The sequence below is a fragment of the Odontesthes bonariensis genome, chromosome 7 (assembly GCF_027942865.1).
Source record: "Odontesthes bonariensis isolate fOdoBon6 chromosome 7, fOdoBon6.hap1, whole genome shotgun sequence".
Lineage (NCBI taxonomy): Eukaryota > Metazoa > Chordata > Actinopteri > Atheriniformes > Atherinopsidae > Odontesthes > Odontesthes bonariensis.
The window spans coordinates 14,977,811-14,992,326 of NC_134512.1; the positions used below are offsets into that span (position 1 = coordinate 14,977,811).

At 40.0% G+C, this 14,516-nt stretch overlaps 1 protein-coding gene across 5 annotated transcripts in view; it reads left to right on the plus strand.

The window, feature by feature from the left end:
* Positions 1–1,711: 1,711 nt before the first annotated feature.
* The window catches only part of magi2b (membrane associated guanylate kinase, WW and PDZ domain containing 2b), a 90,443-nt gene continuing 77,638 nt past the window's right edge, over positions 1,712–14,516 (plus strand). For 2 of the 5 annotated variants that reach the window (XM_075469626.1, XM_075469627.1), the window contains exon 1: positions 1,713–2,313. In XM_075469626.1, the coding sequence (XP_075325741.1) occupies positions 2,016–2,313 (298 nt within the window). In that variant the 5' untranslated portion in view covers positions 1,713–2,015. Of the gene's footprint in view, positions 2,314–14,516 lie in introns of all 5 variants that reach the window. The other 3 variants (XM_075469624.1, XM_075469625.1, XM_075469628.1) reach the window with 2 other exon arrangements.

Genomic DNA, 14,516 nt, shown 5'->3' on the forward strand with positions numbered 1-14,516 from the left:
AAGTGCTTTATAAGTACAGTAAATTTGCCATAAACGCTATACAATACTCATAACTATATTTTCATTTATGTAGCATTGCTTAAAATAAGAATTGTTGTATTTCCATAAACTTAGAATGAAAGAGCTCCTGGAAACCACAACAGACCACCATCCTTGCTCCTCTGTCACGCATCTGCAGTGGATATAGAACGGGCCTTTGGCATAAAACATATGTACTTGTTATAGATGTTGTCAACACAGAGCCGGCCCAAGGCATATGCCAACTACGCGGTTGCTTAGGCCCCCCACGCCACCAGGGGGCCCCAGAGAGCACCGAGACGTTGTGATAAAAAAGTAAATATATACATGAAATTAAAATAACATTGAATAATTTAAACGAAATTGTATTACACCAGAAATTTCTTTTTTAAATTTTGACAAAATACTAATACTAGGTTAATTTATGCCTCCTGTTGGCTGCTGCCACCGTTGGGCAAAATTATTTAAGTTTTGTATTTATTATTTAAGTATTTAATTTTGATTACAACTTTATTTTTCTGTAAGATAATGTGAATGTCATTTGATTCTATTTTGTATTTGTATTTTGAACATTTTGCACACCATTGCGCATCTGAAAGAAATTAAACTATTTAACATTTTTACTATAAATGCAGTCTCCAGCCTGCTGATGTTACTTTCAAATAGATAAATTAATGAGCCATACTTATACATCACTCTTTATGTAGAAGTTAATTAAACCATATTTATGAGTTTGCTATCACTTTAAGGTTAAAAACAAGAATGACACCTGTATAATGTAAGATGATTACAAATAATGCTAATGATTGTGGGTCCGTTACACACATAACAGTGTAGCCTATGGAAAAATGAGGCATCTGGAGCTGAGGTGATGGTAGGGGGGCCCCAAATGAAATTCTGCTTAAGGCCCCGTAAAGGCTTGGGCCGGCCCTGTGTCAACGTACTGTTTTAAGTTAGGGTTATTTTCAGGTCACTCTGTTTTTAACTAGAATTTCCACTGCTTAATGTTTTAGGAAACAGATATTTTTATCAAATGTTGGCACTGCATGTAAACGTGGGGTTTGTGGAGTGGATTGGGTGTGTACAGAGAGTAAAACAACAAAGACCTTTTAAACGGCATATTCTCACAAAATGGGGCTTCAGTATTATGATGTTAGTGTGTTGCCTTTAGGCTCATTCTAAAAACAATTCCGTTGTATGCTGTGCTTGGTCTCCATACAATATTACCAGAAAATATTTAATTCACTGTAATTGCCGTACCCTGGTGAACCTGCAGTCTTCAGGGCCCCTGGGGATCCGGGCCCCAGGGCAGTTGGTAATCCAGCTATGGATAAATTAAATATTTAGAGCATAAAGCATGTTTTTTTAAAGGAAATATTCTATAAAGGCTAAATTGTTTCTTACATTACTCGTTTAATGTGGTTGAAAGTATATTCTGCATACTCAGTCGCCAACATAAATCTGTTTAAAAATCTTCTGAATCTCAGAAATGCTCCAAACAAGCACAGGGTTAAGTTTCTATTTCATGCACAGTAAATAAGCACAGGGTAAAGTTTCATATCATGCACTGTAAACTGTTGCTCTTCCTTCATGTCATCTCCTGTGTGTGATCAGAGAGAGCCCGAGGAAGCGCCCCTGGCAGTGTAGTAAAAAAGAAGCGCCTCCCGTGTTATTTCCCCTCCTCTCCATGGCTTTACGCCGAACCAGAACCATTCATCTATCCCCTCCTTCAGGCTTCACATCCGGGTCATCCGCCAGGATCTGTCTCTTGAGTCTCTGTGTGTGACAGAGTAATAATTATTGTATCCGCCGCCGTGCTGTACTGCAGCTCTCTGCCCGACTGCGGGGCTCGCCGAGCGGACACTGCGCTTTAGCGTGCACCGGTGATGATGGAGCCACGAGCGCTGTGAAGCTGCAGCCGGTCGCACAAAGGCTGGGATGATACGGTAGGAGGCTTCTTGTATGGGCTAGCCCGCGGTGATTAACTCGCCTTAACGATGTCGAAAAGCCTCAAGAAGAAAAACCACTGGACCAACAAAGTCCACGAAGCGGTGATAACGCGGGGGAAAGAAGGGGAGCTGGGGTTCGAGCTGAAGGGGGGCGCGGAAAACGGCCAGTTCCCCTACTTCGGTGAGGTGAAGCAGGGGAAGGGACTGATCCAGAACGGAAAACTGGCCCAAGATGAGCTGCTGCTGGAGGTCAACGACATGCCAGTGGCCGGGCTCACCACCCGGGACGCGCTCGCCGTGATTAAACACTGCAAAGACCCGGTCCGCTTCAAATGTGTTAAGCAAGGTGAGGTATTCTGAGCATGAGAGGGGGGCACGAGCGCACCGCCGCGCGGAGCTTGTGAGATGCGTTTGTGTTTTCACTGGTTTGATTAAGACGTAAGCTAATTTGTGCACTCATCTGGCTGTCTGCACCAACTGGGGAAAGCGTGGACAAACACGGACCTCTGCTTGGGCCTGTTTGCTGGTGAGATGTTACAACGAGCTGCGATTACGGGTTCAATTCACTAGGATCAGAAACTGCAATGGTTTTTATCGCAGCCATTTGTTTACCACTGTGTCGCTGGTTCGATGCCACAGCCTGGAGGGGGTGTGTCCGTCAGGCTTGGTGCCACAGCCTGCGGGTTTCGCCTTATAGGTGGAACAGGGCTCATCTCAGCAAACAGGCCTGCGCTGTGGATCAGATGTTTCCCTGTTTGCTGCTGTACAGTCTGATCGACATGTCATACTCAAAATCACTGCCTGCCAGTCCACGCTATTATTCTAACTGTGCACAGAGTAATTTCATGTTGATCTCCTCTAAGATCAATTTGTTGATTTCAATAAGATTGCGCAGCTCATTTGTTTTGTGTGATTTTTGTGGACTCGTTGTAATGTGTCTGAGCACCAGCGTTGGTTTACGGCAACAGAGCTGACTGAGTGACCTGCTTCTGTCAGCCAGCGTAAGAGCCAACAAGGTCTGTGCAGCACAAAAGTAGCAGCTGAGGAGGTATTCATCATTCAGCGCACTCTGTGGGGCTCAGTTTAAAAGTCCAAATAAGTGGATAAAAAGGCTACATTCTCCATATAAGTCTTATAGTCGCTTGTTTCCGGGACAGGGGTAAAGCAAGAGATCGAACCAGTTTTAATTTTTTTTTTTATTAGAGTTTGCTCACAGAGGATTTGCCTTCACACATCCTTGCTTGACTGCTGTCTCTCAATCTCTGCGTTTCCATGGGCTGCATCAATGTGATTGATTACTGAGTTGGAGCTGCTGACAGAGTAGTATGGTCCTGGGAAGTGCGGGGGGATAGATGCTAATGTATATGTAACAGACAGGTCTGTTCTACTCCTCTCCTCCTCTCTTATCCATTTAAACATGAGTCTATCTGTGTATTGAACCACCCACATCACTGCTCTCCAGATGAACGAGGTCTTTGCTAAGAACGTCCTTCAGCCCTCCGCTTTTTGTTCACAGCTTGCTGTCCCCTTCATCGTGTATTTTTTCTCTTCTCTTTTCACCCTTTGCTCTCACTGTTATATTACTTTTTAACATCCATCCAGTGGAGAGTGGAGTGTATTTATGGCAGACAGCTGCTGACACAGTCACAGCCTGCTGAGCAATCATCTAGAAGCAGTCCAGTCAAACGGCTCTGAGGCCGTACATATAGCCAAACCCCCCCCCCAAAAAAAGTCACAATGTATGAGTGCACAACCCCCTGATACTGCCCATGCAAACATGTGGACACTTGCACATTTTGATAGGCTTTTTTTCAGTCTGGCAGATTGTAGAAACTAAGTTTGTGTCCATGAGGGAGCGAAGCAGTCTTGTGGACCTTCAGAGGGAGGTCACAGTCCCAATCTCAGAAATGCAAAGCCACGTTTTCATTGTGCAGTTACCTAAATGGATAGAGCACAGTTCTGCTTTGAAAATATGGGGAGCCCTGCGCACCTTTTCACAGGTATAAATCTGTTTATCTGTGGTGCTGCTGCGTCCTTTGTAGTCGGAGCTCTGATCACAGACTGTATTGTTTTCACAAGTCCTGTGTTGGCAGGTTGTCTTATTCACAATGTGCAGGTGTGGGTTGTTGTAATGATGCATTAAGTCGGCCGATAACAGTGTCTACAGACATCATGAGCTATATAACTAGCCATTAAATTAATTAGTCCATCAATCAGCCACGCACACTATTCTGCTTTTGCTGAGGATTATTTAATGTAATAGTAGAATCGTGAGGGAAGTCACAGAGTTCGAGTGAGCATCTCAAGAGGGCTGTTAGTTTGTCCCCCTGCTGTGTGTGAGTGTGTGTGTGTAGCAGCTTCAAAGGTTTCAGTTCTCTGTCTTGTAAATGGATTTGCTCCAAACACATCCCAACAAATGTCAGTAAAGTCACTAGATAATCAAAACAAAACAAAAACAAGTCTTCGTTTTAGTATTCACAACCTTAACAGTTAGTTTACATGTTTTCAGGAGCTGGTTAGCTGCTTCCATCTCAAGGTACTGTCTTGTTCGTGTGGGCTGTGAAGAAACTAAGCCACAATTATTGCAATAAAATATTGTTGTTGATCCTATACCATGCAGTATGTTTATACATGTTTATACTAAAAAGTAAAACGAATGAATACAGTTTCTTTTTTTAAATGCTGGTCTGAAAATTAGCTTATGTCAATCTATATTATATTTATTAGGCAGGAGGTCTCTCTGGAATGTTCACCTCTTCATCAGCAGCAAGTATGGGTGAAGTGCAAACGGCTGCTCGGCTCAGTGGAGCAGATTTATAGAAGTGCAATGAAGATCATAACTGCAGAGAGGTGTTAGAACAGTAAGGAGAGGAGGGAAGTGTGAATAAATGTGTGTGAATGTGAGTGACAAAGTGAGAAGGAGAGGTGGAGTTTTAAGAGAACAGTATGGTGAACGTGTGAGGAAAAAAACACTTTGTGAAATGGACTAAATCCATCTTGGTGGGATTTTTTGTCCACATTTGTTTTTGTCTTCTTAAAATCTAGATAAAATGATTTCCAAAGTGTTTGTTTTTATAATGAATTTGAGGAAAATTCAACCTACAAAATGCCAAAAAACAAGCTTTTCTTCTTTCTTAAAGTGTTAGTTCGCCATTTTGCACATTAAGCCCTGTTTGGGGGTATTCTGGGATGAGTTAGAGATGTTCTGATCACAATTTGGACATTTGGTGCTGAACGGAGCATTTAGGTATCCACTGCTGCAGCCCCCCCACCTTTGCATTGAGTCAATGACCACTCAAGCAAACAATCATAAAACGGCATTAAACTTTCGTTTGCAGAGACATGAAACTCACCGTGAGGTCTTTGGTGGACAGCGATAGTTGGCTCGAAAATCACCGCGAAATACGCTTCCAGAGAAGTTATATTACCATTATTGTCCGTCGTCATTGATTTGTATTGTACACAAACAACGCACTATCGCCACCTAGTGGCTGGATTTCTTGCTGCTGCTATTCAACGGTGTCCGGAAAAATAGGTCCACCAAATGCTAAAACAACTGTTAGAAGGCACATTTCGCTGCGATTTTCGGGTCAATTTATCGCTGTCCACCACTGACCACACGGTGAGTTCCATGTCTTTTCAAACGAAAGTTTAATGCCGTTTTATGATTGTTTGCTTGAGTGGTCATTGACTCAATGCAAAGGTGGGGGGGCTGCAGCAGTGGATACCTAAATGCTCCGTTCAGCACCAAATGTCCAAATTGTGATCAGAACATCTATAATTCACCCCAGACTACCTAAAAACAGGGCTTAATGTGCAAAATGGCGAACTAACCCTTTAATAAAGCAAAAGAGATTAAGGTTTTATTTTACAAGGGACTCCTTTTACTTATTATTTAAGCATTTAATTGCTTCTTATCAGTTAATTTTTCATATTCATCTTTGGATTCTTGGAAAAGCAAACAAAAAAAAGTATAAGCTAGATATGCATTCACTTTAAACGGCTCATGTCTTATTTTTCATGAACCTTTAATTGGTATTAATCTTTTGTAATAAATGTAGCAGGGCAGACACACAGATGATTTGAGGGATTGTATTGTGACATTCACATCGTACTTGGGCCACCATAAGGCTTAGTCCATAACAAATGTTGCTGTGCTTTACATAACAATGTACAGAATATTTGAAATATTAGTTGCCTGCTTGCGAGTGCCTAATTCCTGAAAAAAAAAGCAGACTTTAAGCTACAAACGTACCACCGCTTCTGTTTTTTTTTCTCATTTAAATGTACGCTTTTTGCCTCTGAGATGACCGTAGAGAGTTTGGAGACCCCCAGGATGCTTAATCTACCGGGTTTAACGAGAACACCATGTGATGCTTTTTCAGGAAAAACGACATGAAGCCAAAATGTTAACATGCCCTTTAATATCTTAATTGGAGCAGAGTCATCCTGTGTCACACTGTTCAGCAGCTCCCGCCCACAGCGTATGTGGGGCTTTAACCAGTCAAACTGTAAACTGGAGTTCCTTCTCTTGTAGCCTCGCTCCTTTTCTTACTTTTAAAAACACCAACATACACCCGTTCGTATGTCTCAGTGGATGCTTTGGCTTTTAATTTTTAGTCGTTCTTGAGCTGACAGGTTTTAGGTTTAAAAAAATAAATTGGCCTCCTTTTTCTCGCCTTCAGCCGTTGATGACATGATGTCCATATCTCAGCACATTTTAGCAGCTCTATGAGCCAAATTAATGCTTTACATTAAGGTTCTTGAAATAAGGGTTAGTTAATGAGAAAATAGGGCCCTTATTAGTCCTGTTTAGATTTACATTATTGTGACAATAAGCCTTTTTGACATATATATGAAAATACATAAACACATATCTTGTTATATCATAAAACATTCATGAGCAACAAACTTGTTAACTCTTTATAGACTGCTTTCTAAAAGCTTCATGAGTTTCTTATAACTCCTCATAATTGCATTGCAAACCAATGTAAGTATGAGTTACTGGCCTTGTATGTTATTCAGAAACTTGTGCTGTTTCAGCTGACAGTGTCTTTTCCCCTGTATAAGTCCCCCAACATTATTTGATACCTTGTGATAAAATGTGAAAAAAGAAGGCAAATGCGATGTTTTGGCTGAAATGCACAGAACAGATATTCTTCAATATTTGTACCTCCTTTAAAAAAAAAAAAAAAAACACTTTTTGCAGAATAACTAACTGTCGATGTGTTTTCAGTGCTTTACAGTTGAAGTATTTTTGGCAGATTTCGTCTAGCCTACCCTTTGAAACCTGTAGTGGTTTACAGGCTTGTTTAACTTTGAAGAGATGGGTCTGATAGTTGAAGACCGTAATAATGAGCACTATTGAGGCATTTCACACTCTGTGACACTGTTCCCTGCTCTGATTGGTTGTTGGTCTCTCCGGTTACATTCAGAGGTATTTTGAACAAATAAAATCAATTTTAAAAAAGGCAACTGTCTTTGGACTGTAGGTTTCTATAATATTTAGTAAGCGGGTTAGCTCGCATGCTAATGTTTCCAGTTTAATTAATTTAGTTTGCTTTGTTTCTGTTTTCTTGTTGTATTTGCAGTTTTGAAAAGACCAAAAGAAGCAACATCACCCATAAACGTATGAGACATTAAGCACTGAATTTACAGTGGAGAAATCCAAAGCTTGGCATTACTTCCATGCACATATATAGTTGCTAAGCTTAGACCGGATAATCACTGTTATGGAGGCGTTGTTCAGCAAATGGTCAAGCGCCAATGTCAAAGCTATTGCCCAATTAATATAGCTTACAAGATAGAGACGCAGCCACATTGCAGCATTAATTGGTTCAAATTTAACATTTACTGACTTAAAATCAAGAACTTCAGGAAGAATTGTTAGAAGATATCCAGTTTTCTAACTTTGCTCTCCTGCCAATCTTCTTAATGTGGTTGCGGTATGTAGGGACAGATGGAGCAGAGGGAGAGAAGGCGACCTTCTCCTCTCTTGTCGCTTTGTTGATGAGAGGCCTGAAGAATCAGTGCATAACATCCTGTCTGCTCTGTTGGTATTAATAACTCACCAAGAGATGAGTTGTGTCAGAGGCGGAGGAGGATTTTATTGAGGCTAGAAGCTGCTAGTGCTCGGCTCAGAGGATCAAACTCGAGCTCAGCCAGCCAATGACCAAATATCTAACTGGTCCAGTTAAGTGAATTAGGTCAATGCAATTCTCCTTACTATGGACACACTGCATGGGGCAATCTGGAACTGTGTTGCAGCCTATGTTTGTGAGATGTAGATTGAAGGGGTGTTTCTGTGTGTGAGACATGGCTGAAAGAAGGGCTTGTCTAATCGTTTTTTTGCCTAAACATCCCTGTCCTCCAGCTATAACAGGATCAGAGTTTCACAGGCCATTTTTAAGTGCATTCAGTTATCCAAGTGCTGGTGACACATGACTGGTTGTCATGCACTGTGATGGGGAGTTGATTGAACTTGAGATTTTGACTCCAACATGAGTTCAGCGGAGAGAAACTAGTTATCTTTCAAAATTCAGTTACAGCACAGACCTGGCTTTGATGGATCACCGCAGCAATGTGACTCAATGCAGTGCGAGTGGTCATATTTTCAGAAAGAGGCCGAATTTCATGTCCGGCTGAGATAAACACCATGTTTTTATAATTATTCATGATATCTGCGAGTGCTGAATGAGGGTGTGTGTTTGTGTGAAATATGCTGAGAAAGGAATTGAAAATAAATGTTTGTGTGCAAAGTGACTGCATGCACATCTTCATCTTTGGAACAATAGAAAATTGTCTTTGTGCGCAGCATTTCAGTGCTGAATCATCTAAAATAACATGCACAACAATGCTAAAAATAGGTTACAGCCTTAGTGGAAAAGTCTGTTCTTGTTGTTATCAGTTCAGTGTGGTACTCGCATATATGCACTCATTTGTTTTCTGCAGAAATCTGGTTCTGTTTGAGGTTATTTCTTCTTTGACTTTGACCTTTTGGCACATACTGTAAAATATTCATATTTTACCTCTGTAACATCCCGATTCCCGTCACATATTGCTGCATAGAAAGGTACATTGTACCTATGTAATTTTGCAATTAACACATGAAACAATTTATAAAAAGAATATATACATATGTATATGTACAGTATATATATATTTACATGTTTAAACACTGTTAAAACAGAAGCCAGGGTGGCAGGCCCCCCTCCCAAAAAATGTCCCCCCTGTTCTGACTACTGTGACTTGATCAGGCTCAAGTGTTTCACTGGCCTCACAATAACATAAATTAATAAATTAAAAAAATATATATAAATACAGAGACAGAGTGAGTTATCAACATTTCCAAACATTTTTCTAATAATTTTCCAGAAATCTTCAAACAAAAAGTGCAGATCATTAAAAACCGATCATTTGAAGTTGACGTCACAGGTTAAGATGCCATATTGTATTCCCACTTGCTCTTAGTATGAATTTTGTGTTCACAGACCCTGAATTTAAACTTCAGAATAGTGTTTCTAAGCTCAAACGGTAGGGTCAGCGGCTAAAATCCTTATCTCAGTCCATTTCTACTCTTCATAACCAAATACTGTATATACTGTATATACAGGAACGTTTCCAGAACATCTTGATACAGTATATCAAGATGTTCTGGAAACGTTCCTGATTCCGACTGTTGAGGAACAGTTCAGCGAAGAAGACTTCATATTTCAACAGCATCTTGCACCGGCTCATGCGGCAAAGTCGACCAAAGATTGGTTCACTAAAAAACAGCTTGAAGTTTTGGCATGGCCGGCCAACTCGCCTGACCTCAATGTCATTGAAAACCTTTGGGCCATCGTCAAGCGGAAAATTCGCGACAGAAAGCCTACTACGCTGGACCAACTGAAGCAGAACATCGCCACTGCCTGGGAAGCTGTGAGTGCGGAAACTTGCGACAAGCTGGTCAAATCGATGCCGCGGAGACTTCAGGCAGTCATACAAGCCAAGGGGGCAGCCACAAAATACTGAGAAAGTGATGATTCTAATTATAATAAAAATTATTCTAATTCAATGAAACGGTTTCTCCATTATTCTAATTCAATAAAACAACAGTGTCACAGTTAAATGGCCTAAATGGGCCTTTTGGAAAGATCAGCTGAGCAAATTTTTTACAGGTAACGAGTTCTGTGATTAGTCTAACGAGTAGGACAGGTGCGGTGAACACCTGATTTGCTTTCTGCACGAAAAATGCATTCAAAGAATTTATTGATTGCACTATTTCAAATTATTCTAATTCGTTGACCAGCACCTGTATTAATCCATTGCGAGTTAGAAAAAACAAGTTTTTGATGAGTTCAGGATTTAAACACATTGTTATTGTCAACTCAGGAAACCCACTGAATGGAACTCCATGACATAAACACACCACCGAATGCATTTGTTAGTTTTATAACTTGTTTATTTTAGTAAGTTGGGCAAAAAAAGGGGGTGGGGGGGTTGGTGTTGTGTGGGATCAGATTTTGGCTCACTACCGGCTTATTAATCAGCAGATCTTTCAGCTCATTCAGGAACACGGTTTTCTCCTGGAAAGATCCCTCTCCTCTCTCTTTTTCCTTTTTTAAATTCCTTCCCTTCCCCATTGTAACCAAACAAAACAAAAACTAGCCAGGCAAAAACGGCAGTAGGTGGAGGTAATAGGAGAGCAGTCCCTGCGAGGTGATGCTTCCGTCCCAGCATGCAACATTGTCTGATACACCTTCGTATTCTCTATACTTACAAAACTACATGTAACCATATTGTCTTTGGAATGGCCATATATACTGATGTATTTGTGATGTATAATCAAAGACATGAAAAAAAGTTTAAAGTTTGACATCACTGGGAACTTTAAATCTCACTGTGGTTGATAACTCAGCTGTGATCCCTACTTATCATGCGGGGTATGTTGTACTAAAGGTGTACTAACCTTTAGGGTTATGTTTTTATGAACACACTTTAAAACTAGCTTCTAAAATTATGTCTCATTCCATTTCCTCTCAACATAAGAAAGGATTAATATATCTGTCACTTGCAACTAGGTATGAACCTAGGTATCAGATATGTTGTTCGCCACGTGTGTCCCTCTTAACGTAGGTAGTGCATCAGGATGAGATGTCCAGTCCAGCAAATGGATTTATGTTTATCTAGCTCTTCTGTAACATAATTCAGTTTCTGTCCGTCTGATCAATTTTCTTAGTGTGTTCTGGTCTTTATTTCTGCTCTTCTCCATCAACTTTGACCATTTTGACCGGCTTTTAAGCCGAACTAAACCAAAACTAACTCAGCGAGAACATCCCTCTCAATACGGCGCCCTCATCCCAACATGCAACCTGGCGTGACGTTCATTCATATTTTCTATTCCTGGTTGAGAAAACTACATCTGATTGCTAGAGGACCAGAGAGAAAACATCCAATGTGTCTTAAAGACCTTGTCGTGGATTTCTGTGAGTTTTTTTGTTGATTTGAGGTTTTTCTTCAAACACTGTGGTCCCACACCAGACTATATGTTTGTATGCTCACAGTGTTTCAACCATCACAGCCCCTCAGATCTTCTGTTGGTTGTTTCAAAGTGCAGGACTGAAATAATCAGTGAGGCAGCTTTTAGTTTTTATGTTCCCGGCAGTTGCACACAGCCGGAAGCAGCTGAATGTATTACATATTTAATTGTATAAACATTGTACATTTTGATTCTAATATATTCAAACATATTTTGTCATTTCAATATTTTTGATTAGTTTTTTAATGTAGTTAGGTTTGTCTCATCAGTTATTCATGAGGCACTTTGAAACATTATCTGTACACCACATTTCACAAAGTTTAGTGTAGTTCAATGACTGATTAAAAAAAAGTGCAGAAAAAAGTTACTTTAATTATAAACCTTTTCTTTGATATGCAATTTGATACATAAGCATCAGTTCATAAGTAGTGTCTTCACAGGTACATTTTTTACAGTTTTTGTTTTTTCACTTTGTTTAATCAACATGGCTTACCATCATATGATCACAACATAAATTCTCAATTGAAGTAAAACACACAGTCAAATGTTAAAACGGCATGAAATGGAAGCACTCAAGCACTTGAGTAAATATACTTCAGTAAAAGCTGAATTCTTCCACTGGAAAATATTCACTCTACGCTACATACACTTAGTTTCTGCATACAAGCTCCAGTCCCCATGCTTTAATCTCCCCCAGACCTCTGTCAATATGCAGGTCAGAGGCTTCAATGATGCTGCTGTAGCTGAGTGACACCTCCAAAGGTGAGAGTCATTCTGGAGATCTAGCTCATCACAACAGTTCTGTTCTCTTTTGGTGAGAGCTTTTCAGTTTGGATATGTGCAGTCTTGTTTATCTGTGCATCTCCCTGCTGTGTTCGCAGTGTAATTCACAAGGTCTGATTTAAAAAAGATGTCTTCTGTTATTATAAATACTTTCTGAGTGTAACAGGAAGCCTGCTCTGTACTAAAACAGAAACGTCCCTCCCACTTTCCTAGAATCATATCTTATTAAAGCAGGCATGGCACCACAGAAGGCAGTAGACGATTTTCATTCATCGACACTGTGTAGATTAGCCAGTAGCACTAATCTGATAGCTTCACTGTGAGCTTAAGATGTGAATGAGAAGGATTATAAAAGCTGGCGTTAGAGGCTGCTCCAGCTGCTGCACTGAAACTGGTGGGCGGCTTTCAACAATGCTGTGAGATTTTTCTGACTTTCTAAAGAAGCTCACTGTCATTTCACAGCTGAATATCTTCCACTGGAACAAACTCATACATATATTATCATATACAGTGAGTGCTTGAAACATGATACAGCATGGGGTTTAAACCCTTTTCACAGAACCATGCCTCAACTGGTTAAAAATTCCCCTTGTTTCAGTTCATATACATGTCAACCTTTGTTTTATATGAGATGAAAAGAGTTCATGGATTGTACGCCAGAATGGTGCCTCTTATGTAGTCAGACAGCAATTTAATGAATCAATGCATATAAGGCTGGGATCTACTAGTTGCTCTGTTTTAATTCCACAGCTGAGTGAATCATATTCTTAGGAGCAGGAGGCAGTTTCCTATCATTTTGGAGGAAGTCTCAGCTCAAGCGTTAAAAGCTCTTCATTTACATTCAGGATCGTTCCGTCACTGTAGCTGACGCTTCCTTCCAGTAGAGGACAGTAGCTGTCTAATCTGTTAGAGCTCAAAGAAGCAGTTCTCTGTCAGCCTCTATCACTCTCATCTGTGTGGTCCTTCAGTTCACTTGAAATCTTTATTGGTCGTTTTCTTTGAAACATTTACAGTAACTATGACAACTGTTAATCATGTGAGAAGTAGACGGCTGCTGTAATTATAGCAGCAGTGTCTCATTTGAGTTCAGCCGGTCTGGAAAAATGTTACCTGCTGGGATAGTTGAGATGACGCTACTGTGCTGCTTGAGGTGGAGGTACACTCATATCTGTAATGACCAACCTTCTAATGTCCCTGAGCTCCCCATTAATGGCTTCAGTAATAACTGGAATGAATTTCAGTTTAGATTGTGTGTATGTATGTGTATATATATATATATATACAGTATATGTATGTATTTTTTACTGTTTGTGTTCTCAGCCTTAAATCATTATTCAATCACGTCTTATGCTACAGACACAAGTTTACCTTTTAGATGAAACATTTGTTTGATATTCTTCATCCTCAATGATAATCTGCACATCACTGAAAGTCTAATATAAGTGTCTGCTCAAAGCCAGGTTCAAGTTTCCACATTAAACTCATATGTGTGCTGATGGTTTTCCTGAGTTACAAATCCTGCTCACAAAGACTTCTTAAAACATTACAATCCAGCAGCTGATCCAGGATCTGCTGATACTGGTTATTTTAATGAAAGTAAGTTAAGAAATGGATGACTATAAATTCCCAAGGAGGAAAATTATTTTTATAGCATAGAGAGTCAATAACAGTTGTTAGTCGTTAGTCACTGTTGTGGAAACAACAAAAAAGCCATTGTGCAAAGTTATTGCTGGGGGCAGGAATAACCTCAGAAAACAAATATATATATATATATCTGTGTATATAAATGTTTGACAGAAGGAATGACAAAATAGATTGGTACAAACTGTCACCCCATCATAGCAGGATCAATTTAGGGCTAAATAATTCACTTGTGTCCAAAGTGTTAATGATCTAATTATATGTATGGACTGATGATGTATTCCTTACTATTCAGAGAAAGTGCCGGTGCAGTGAACAGGTTGAAGGAAGGAAATATTCTTCTACTAAGTGTGATATTTTTTTTCTACTGACATGCTGTAGCTGAGGTTGTTCTACAGTCGAAAGGTTGCCAGTTCAATCATCAACTATCCTGTATCACATGTCAAATTGTCCTTGTGCGAGAAATGAACTCCACATTACCTCCCAAAGTGTGCCTCACTTGTATGCTTCTTTGGATGAAAGCACCTGCCAAATGAATGTGAAGTGCTTTTTAAATCACAAAGTGATGAATGTTTTCAGTAATTTTAAAACACAAAGGATAGAAT